Genomic DNA, 10,000 nt, shown 5'->3' on the forward strand with positions numbered 1-10,000 from the left:
TGTCTATCTACAGTAGGCCTATTTACATATCTAAAGAGGCTACAGAGGACAGAGGATCCAGCATCAGCCACATGCTCCCTTCAGCTATCCCTCATCAGCTATAGCCTACTCGCTTCAGTTAGCTATTCAAGTAGCATTCTCACAAAACCTGACACAACTAGCACATAACGGTTTTGGGAACTAAGCCTTTAGACTAAACTGGACTAAACTTTTACATTTAAGATAAAGGTGTTTTGTTGGTGTTTTGTTGTTGTTGGTGTCTTCTAGAGGCCTGGAAGTGTCTTGTTGTATTTTGTTGTATCAAAATGTTAATGTATCAAAGTATTGACTTTGTGGATGAAAAAACTTTGGCTCTGTCTCATTCCGTTTGGCGACCTCTGACCTCTGTCGACCATTATGGCGGCCATTATTCTTTACAGTAGATGTCCATAGGTGTTTGTAACTGGAACATTATTGAAGTGTCTCACTAGAACATTTGTGGCTATCCAAGTGCCTAGCGTAAGCATAAATGGGACACTGGCTGCCAGTAGACATGATGGGCTTGAACAGGCTTTGTCTGCTACTTCCTGAGGGAACAATACAACAGGGTGGGTACAGTCAGCTTTCCCACAAAAGCCATGTCTGAGCAGAGCAACATTTCACACACTTTAAGCCCAAAGCAGCAGTGATTTGGAAAGTGAAAACACACAGAGCCCCCCCCCACCCCCCCCCCCCCCACACACACACCTCTCACACACAGATAAAATTGTCAGTGGCCCAAAAGTGGACCCATGAGGCATTCCAAAATACACACTAGGCTCTGATGTGGTGAGATCAGGTGTAAAATACACACTAGGCTCTGATGTGGTGAGGTCAGGAGTGTTGTTGTTGGACTCCAGAGAGGGCATGGTAGTGCAGCAGAGCTGCTCATTCCTAAAAAAGAACAGACACGATACACACACACACATACACACACACACACACACACACACACACACACACACACACACACACACACACACACACACACACACACACACACACACACACACAAACACACAAACACACTATTAAGAGACCTACAACCAAACTAGGCGCACAAATAAACACTCACACACACACAAACTATCTCTTTCAAACACACACACACTCACTACTAAGAAACCTACTGCCAAGCTACAGGTGTGCGCACACACACACACACACACACACACACACACACACACACACACACACACACACACACACACACACAATATACACTGCTTAGAGACCTACACCTTACAAGCATACACTTCTTAATCTTGATTAATGGTGAATGAAAAATACCCCGAGACACGCACACACATACACACACACACACACACACACACACACACACACACACACACACACACACACACCTATTGGAGAGGTGAGATGGCCACATTGTAGAGTGGTTGTAGTGGAATCGCTGGTTGTCATCATACATCTGAAGCCTGATTGGACGCTTTAGACCCCAACAGATGTTGAGTAGACCCTCCACAATCAGCTGGTTCTTCTCCTGCCCCATGAGGACAAACAGGAGTCAGGCATTTACAGTAAAGCTTTCATGGAGAACACACACACACACACACACACACACATACTGTAGTGGATAAAAAAATCAGATGAATCAAATTTAAAATCAGATTAACCTAATAAACTGCACTAATGATCACCGCAGTGAGATTAACCTAATAAACTGCAATAATGATCACCGCAGTGAGATTAACCTAATAAACTGCACTAATGATCACCGCAGTGAGATTAACCTAATAAACTGCACTAATGATCACCGCAGTGAGATTAACCTAATAAACTGCAATAATGATCACCGCAGTGAGATTAAGCTAATAAACTGCAATAATGATCACCGCAGTGAGATTAACCTAATGAACTGCACTAATGATCACCGCAATGAGATTAACCTAATAAACTGCACTAATGATCACCGCAGTGAGATTAACCTAATAAACTACACTAATGATCACAGTGAGATTAAGCTAATAAACTGCAATAATTATCACCGCAGTGAGATTAACCTAATAAACTGCAATAATGATCACAGTGAGATTAAGCTAATAAACTGCAATAATTATCACCACAGTGAGATTAACCTAATAAACTGCAATAATGATCACAGTGAGATTAAGCTAATAAACTGCAATAATTATCACCGCAGTGAGATTAACCTAATAAACTGCAATAATGATCACAGTGAGATTAAGCTAATAAACTGCAATAATGATCACCGCAGTGAGATTAACCTAATAAACTGCAATAATGATCACCGCAGTGAGATTAACCTATAAACTGCAATAATTATCACCGCAGTGAGATTAACCTAATAAACTGCAATAATGATCACCGCAGTGAGATTAACCTAATAAACTGCAATAATGATCACAGTGAGATTAACCTAATAAACTGCAATAATGATCACAGTGAGATTAACCTAATAAACTGCAACAATGATCACAGTGAGATTAACCTAATAAACTGCAATAATGATCACAGTGAGATTAACCTAATAAACTGCACTAATGATCACCGCAGTGAGATTAACCTAATAAACTGCACTAATGATCACCGCAGTGAGATTAAGCTAATAAACTGCAATAATGATCACCGCAGTGAGATTAAGCTAATAAACTGCACTAATGATCACCGCAGTGGGATTAACCTAATAAACTGCACTAATGATCACCGCAGTGAGATTAACCTAATAAACTGCACTAATGATCACCGCAGTGAGATTAACCTAATAAACTGCACTAATGATCACTGCACTAATGATCACCGCAGTGAGATTAACCTAATAAACTGCACTAATGATCACCGCAGTGAGATTAACCTAATAAACTGCACTAATGATCACCGCAGTGGGATTAACCTAATAAACTGCACTAATGATCACAGTGAGATTAACCTAATAAACTGCACTAATGATCACCGCAGTGAGATTAACCTAATAAACTGCACTAATGATCACCGCAGTGAGATTAACCTAATAAACTGCAATAATGATCACCGCAGTGAGATTAACCTATAAACTGCAATAATTATCACCGCAGTGAGATTAACCTAATAAACTGCAATAATGATCACCGCAGTGAGATTAACCTAATAAACTGCAATAATGATCACAGTGAGATTAACCTAATAAACTGCAATAATGATCACAGTGAGATTAACCTAATAAACTGCAACAATGATCACAGTGAGATTAACCTAATAAACTGCAATAATGATCACAGTGAGATTAACCTAATAAACTGCACTAATGATCACCGCAGTGAGATTAACCTAATAAACTGCACTAATGATCACCGCAGTGAGATTAAGCTAATAAACTGCAATAATGATCACCGCAGTGAGATTAAGCTAATAAACTGCACTAATGATCACCGCAGTGGGATTAACCTAATAAACTGCACTAATGATCACCGCAGTGAGATTAACCTAATAAACTGCACTAATGATCACCGCAGTGAGATTAACCTAATAAACTGCACTAATGATCACTGCACTAATGATCACCGCAGTGAGATTAACCTAATAAACTGCAATAATGATCACCGCAGTGAGATTAACCTAATAAACTGCAATAGTGATCACCGCAGTGAGATTAACCTAATAAACTGCACTAATGATCACCGCAGTGAGATTAAGCTAATAAACTGCACTAATGATCACCACAGTGACTAATGATTTTTATCAGGAGGAGCTCTTCCTTCTGGCGCCTGTTCTCCTTTGTTTCCAATGACTACGTGCGTGTCTGCAGCGCACACACACACACACACAAACGTACACGCACACACACGTACACATACAAGTACATCAATATCAATAGGGTTATGCTAAATACATTATCACTGACACGTGCCCACGACCCTATAAACACACACATATAGCATCACATATGCAGACACGCTAAAATGTTCTCACATTCACGTGCCAAGTACACACCCACATATACAAACACACACACACACACACACACACACACACACACACACACACATAGAGTACACACATACATATACACATACACACACACACACATAGAGCACACACACACACACACACACACACACACACACACACATTTCTGTTCCATGAGTACGTGCTGAGAGGCAGCGGTCTCCATGCAGTTCTCCACCAGTGCAGCCAAAGAATCCGGAAATCTCCGGAAAACTGTCTGTGGGTGCGGCCTGCTCCTGGTGACCTGACTCCCTCCAAAGCTAAGTCATGGCTCAGAGTGTGTGTGTGTGTGTGTGTGTGTGTGTGTGTGTGTGTGTGTGTGTGGTCATGCCTTAATCAGTGTGTGTATGTGTGTATGTGTGAGGTGTGGGATTTGAGCATGCATGTATATGTGGGTCTGGGTGTGAGACCTTGTACTGTAGATATGACGGTGACCTAACAGTATGTGGATGTGTGTGAGGTCACTACTAGAAAATGCTGAGCAAGGTACCATAGCATAACATATGCACTGGCACAAGGAGTGGAGACAGGGCCACACACACACACACACACACACACACACACACACACACACACACACACACACACACACACACACACACACACATATTTGTTATATTAAGTCATGACACTCTGGTCAACTCCAGGAGTAGTTCCACAGGATAATCCACGGTTAACACAGGATATCTGAACATACAAAACACATTTTGATAATTTTCATTTGGGGTTCGATATTTGGATAAACGTGAAACAAACACAACAGGAAGGTTAAAAAAAAACCACTTAGAAATACAATAAGCTTTCTATAGTAGTTATTTTTCATATAGGGACCTCTGAACATTTACTTATCAAAGACCCTTGAGATGTTTACTACTGGAGGTTGACCTGTCCTGTGTCTTACTGACTTCTCTGGACACAATTAAGACCCTTGAGATGTTTACTACTGGAGGTTGAGCTGTCCTGTGTCTTACTGAACTCACTGGACACAATTAGGACCCTTGAGATGTGTACTACTGGAGGTTGAGCTGTCCTGTGTCTTACTGAATTCACTGGACACAATTAGGAAGAGCACACTCCTGTTTACACGCTTGGGACAAAGGAGCAGGGCCTTGGTCAGGCAGGTAACCAAGCACCCAATGGTCACTATCAGAGCCATATAAAGAGAGAGTTGCGACAACCCGGGTACAGAAAATTCGGTTTGTGACGTGGTTTGTGTAACTTCAAATAGTTCAAATAGTTCCCGGAAGCGATTGACTGTTCGTTAGAATAACCGTCTTTTAATGAGAACGCTATTAGTGTTTGATCCTAACTTCCGGGAACTATTGTATATGGAACATTAGCGTCAATGGAGTTGTCGCAACTCTCTCTTTATATGGCTCTGGTCACTATCCAGTGAGAACATTCCATAAGGAATGCCGTCAGTGATGCGTTCCATCAATAAGGCCTGTCAGGAGAAGGGAGAACCTTCCAGAAGGAGCCCTCCACCAGTTAGGCCTTTGTGTTGATGGGAGAAGCTTCCTTCACCGTTGTTTCTACTATGTTTATTGCCTTTTCCCCCGTTTTTCCTTAAAACTCGTTATTTGTATTATTATCCTTTTTGTAATAAATACCCCTAGATATACAAGCTTTGTGACGTTTGGTTGTCATTGTGTTGCATTGGCTGACTGTAACATGGGTCAACCTTCATGGGTCAACCTACATGGGTCAACCTACATGGGTCAACCTGCATGGGTCAACCTACATGGGTCAACCTTCATGGGTCAACCTACATGGGTCAACCTACATGGGTCAACCTACATGGGTCAACCTTCATGGGTCAACCTACATGGGTCAACCTACATGGGTCAACCTACATGGGTCAACCTACATGGGTCAACCTTCCAGGAGCAGTGCTCCACTAGTCCTGCCTTTGAGGAGATGGGAGAACCTTCCAGAAAGATAGTCATCAGTGAAGCACTCCTTTAGGCCTTTGAGGAGATGGGAGAACCTTCCAGAAGGACAACCATCAGTGCAGTGCTCCATGATCAGGCAGGCCTTTGTGGTGGGGTGGCCAGAAAGGTGTGTGATATTGACTAAAAACAGTCCTTGACAGCTTACATCTAAATCAGCAAGACAACATGAGTGGCTTTGGGAAAACTCTCTGAAAGTCCTAAAAGCAAACACAGCAACCCAGCACACACAATGTTTCTATATCGCTCTACCGATGTAGGCATATTTTCCAGTGCTGTGTCTGAGCGCACGCTCGCACATATTTGTGTGTGTGTGTGTGTGTGTGTGTGTATGTGTGTGTGTGTGTGTGATAGGTGGGACCAGTGATCCCAGGCCCTTATTGTTGGTGAATTGTAAACATAGCAGCACAGCTGCAACAATGAGGGAAGCCCCTCCACCCCACACTCACACACACCTCCGCCCTTCTATGCCTGCACACACACACACACACACACACACACAAACACACACACACACAAACACACTTCCTGTACACCCTCAGTCCAGCACACACACATTTCCTGCAGCGAGAGGCAAGGTCAGCTCTCATCTATAATTAGCCCACTCTGGCACATGTACGAACACACACACACACACACACACACACACACACACCCTCGCTGGCTCTGCCTATGGCTAAGGCGTTCTCCAGGCATCCGCTCCTCTATATAAGCCTGACTTGGTTCCAGTGCTCCACACTCACCTCTCAGAGCAGAGCTACGGTGCGACAACACACACACACACTCCCACTCGACTGGACGCTCAAGCTCGGACAGCAACCTCACACACACACTGTACACACAGATCTCTCAGAGGACAGACGTGGCTGTATTGGACCTACTGCAACAGCGGTTGCGGGAGTAGAGAGAGAACACTTCTTACGGCTCACTCTCAACAGCGATTGACCTCTTACGGCACACCTTTGAACAAGACTGGTCACTGGACAGTGGTCAGCTTGACGCTGCTGGACTACCGCTGAACCTCAGTTGAAGAAATTCACGGACACACACACCTCTGGACCTAAACCCAGTAGCTGTGCAGAACCAACACACACTCGCTGGTCCACCATAGGTGAGTTCATCCCTCTCTCCTGCGCTCACATATACACACAAACACACACATACAGTACATCACTACTTAACATGTATAGACACTGACACACACATACTGTACATTACTGCTTCACTTGACACGTACAGAAACACACTTGACACTTGACTTGACTTGACACCAAAGTATGTTTATGTGTGGCGTTTCAGCACTGACTAACTCACCTGTGTGTTGTGTGTGTGTGTGTGTGTGTGTTCTAGGATGAAACCGCAGCGGCTTCTTCTCCACGCGCCCCTCCTGCCCACCATCTCTGAGTGTCTGGAGGACGTGTCCACCCCCTGCCCCCCCCCATCCCTGGACGACTACGCTGCGTCCATCAGAGCCCTGGCCCGGCCCACCTCTGCCCTACCTGGACCAATCAGGTCGCCCCGCGGCCAGAGGCCACACCCCCACGCCAGGTGTCGAGTAGTGCGGCCACGCCATGCTCCTGTTGCCGCCAGCAACAACAACAACAACAACAGCAGCAGCAGAGACCCGCTGGACTGGTCGTTCACACACACACCAGCGAACACACACAGGGCAGTGCAAACACACACACGCACACTCACACACCGGCACTCGCAAACAGATGTACGGCCTCGGACTCAGGCACAGCGTACAGGTCACACAGACAATTTCATGCCAACACTCTGGATGCTTTAACACACACACACACACACACACACACACACACACACAATGGACTTTCTTTCTGCACTATTTATTGTGGAGTGGGATCCTTTGTTGTTGAATGTTTATAATAAAATGAGTTGCCATTGTCTAGCTTTCACTCTGTAGCCCAGCCCAAACCCCAGCTCTAGAGTCATTAGTCCTGTTTATTACCGTTACAGAGTACAGAGTGCTGTTTATTACGGTTTACAGAGTACACAGTGAGCGGTTTATTACCGTTACAGAGTACACAGTGAGCGGTTTATTACTGTTTACAGAGTACACAGTGAGCTTTTACAAGTCTAGATCTTGTATGAGATCAGATAAACATAATCGTAAACAAGTAGGAACATCCTCTCTACACACCTGTGTTGTACGTCTTCCCTACAGTACCGAATCTCATGAATTCTGGACTTGAGTCTACCACATAGCGTACTGAGACTCATGGCCATTCTAAATACTGTAAATAGCAAACTAGTCATTAACTAGCCCTTTGTTAATATTTGTTAATTGTTACTAAAATCTATTTGCCACAAGTTAATGTTTTTTTACATCATTAATATTAGTAATATATAACTACCAGTATGGGTCTCTCACACTGGAAAAGAATGATCACAAGGTTCACAAAGGTCCTCGAAAAAACAAAACAGGCAAAGCTGAAAGATGTAGCAATTTTATGTGAAAACTACGCTAAATGTGAGGCTCAGGTTCAGACAAAAGTAGAAGACTAATTAATTAATTAATGATGAAAAAACATTAACTTGTAGCAAATACATGTACATATTTAAGTAACAATTAACACATCTTAATAAAGGGTTAGTTAATGACTAGTTTGCTATTTATTAAGGACCCTTATTATGGAGTGTTACCCAGGAGCCGTGTAATAAAATAACATAATTATTGTCATGGCATACATGAACACAGCCGCCATATTGCAGAGGGCAAACACTTTACTGTCTATGGGCAACACTATAGCCAGCCATCAGAGACACCTGTCTAATTTAATTTCCAATCAGAGATACTGTACCTGTTATCTCCATTGGCATCCAGTGATTTTTGATAAGGGTAGGAGCAGGCTTCACTCAAGAGTTATATTATTTTTAGAGTGCTGACCAAATTATAAGCTACAATTGAAAAACAGGCCGCACTATGCATAAATAATCACCATTTATTCCACAGACGCGTTTCGGCGTTCAGTGTGTTCACTGAGGAAGGCAGAACAACGAAACGTGTCTGTGGCATAAATGGTGATTATGTACAGTATGCATAGTGCAGCCTTATTTACAGTACGCATAGTGCGGCCTTATTTACAGTACGCATAGTGCGGCCTTATTTACAGTACGCATAGTGCGGCCTTATTTACAGTACGCATAGTGCGGCCTTATTTACTGTTTTTCTCCAGTGATTGCTGCCCATGATGCCGGCGCTATTTACGTACAGTACGTTCTGGCACCCCAATGCTCTATCTGGCTTTCTAATATTTAGGACTTGCCTAATGAGATTGCTTTAACTCCTGATCAATCATCTGGCCAGGTGCTCCTGATCAAGTTCAACACCAACAGCGCACCTAAGCAGAGGTAGACACAAGGAAGGAACACATACAGCCATAATAACACTGACCAAAAATAAAATGAAAAGATTAAAAAAGCATCAAAGGATAGCTTGCAAAGTCTAGATTTGATAGTGGCTACCTGATCCAGTGGTGATGGCATATCAGCTGGTTCAACATCTTTAGTAGAGTGAGAACAAAGTGTATTCAGAGTGAGAGCAAAGTGTATTATATTCACAGTGAGAGCAAAGTGTAGTCAGAGTGAGAGCAAACAAAGCTCCTCGTGTTCTCACAGAAACTCAGTCGTTGTGCACTTACAGTAAGCAGACAGCAGAGGGAGATGTTCACTCAGTTTGGCCAACTAGGTTTCCCCCGAATTGGACATGTTACAGTAACTTCACAATTTTGTTAATTGTAAATGCAGAAGATAAGAGAGATTTCCACATGTTCTGTCTGAGCTGCATTAGTGGGGGGTGGGCAGAATTAATGATGGTGGCAGAGGTACAAGGAGAAAACAGATTAGGCTACACAAAACACTTCTCACACTTTCTCATGCAATTACTCACCTCACACACACACACACACACACACACACACACACACACACACACACACACACACACACACACACACACACACACACACACACACACACACGTGACTATGAGCCTATGAGCTGTGCAGCAGGTGGGGTTCTGAAGATGACTCAGATGGATATTG

At 43.3% G+C, this 10,000-nt stretch overlaps 1 protein-coding gene and 1 long non-coding RNA gene across 2 annotated transcripts in view; one reads left to right on the forward strand and one right to left on the reverse strand.

The window, feature by feature from the left end:
- The window catches only part of rassf4a (Ras association domain family member 4a), a 35,252-nt gene that overhangs the window by 5,276 nt on the left and 19,976 nt on the right, over positions 1-10,000 (reverse strand). Inside the window, exons 4-5 of the mRNA XM_062519420.1 lie at positions 1,383-1,522; positions 833-912 (exon numbers count right to left, since the gene is read on the reverse strand). Coding sequence (XP_062375404.1) covers positions 833-912; positions 1,383-1,522 — 220 coding nt within the window. The remainder of the gene's footprint in view (positions 1-832; positions 913-1,382; positions 1,523-10,000) is intronic.
- LOC134063732 (uncharacterized) lies at positions 6,687-7,841 on the forward strand. Its single transcript, XR_009936193.1, has 2 exons — positions 6,687-7,044; positions 7,284-7,841. It is a non-coding gene; the product is annotated as an uncharacterized LOC134063732 (long non-coding RNA).

This window comes from Sardina pilchardus, chromosome 18 (assembly GCF_963854185.1).
Source record: "Sardina pilchardus chromosome 18, fSarPil1.1, whole genome shotgun sequence".
Taxonomy (NCBI): domain Eukaryota; kingdom Metazoa; phylum Chordata; class Actinopteri; order Clupeiformes; family Clupeidae; genus Sardina; species Sardina pilchardus.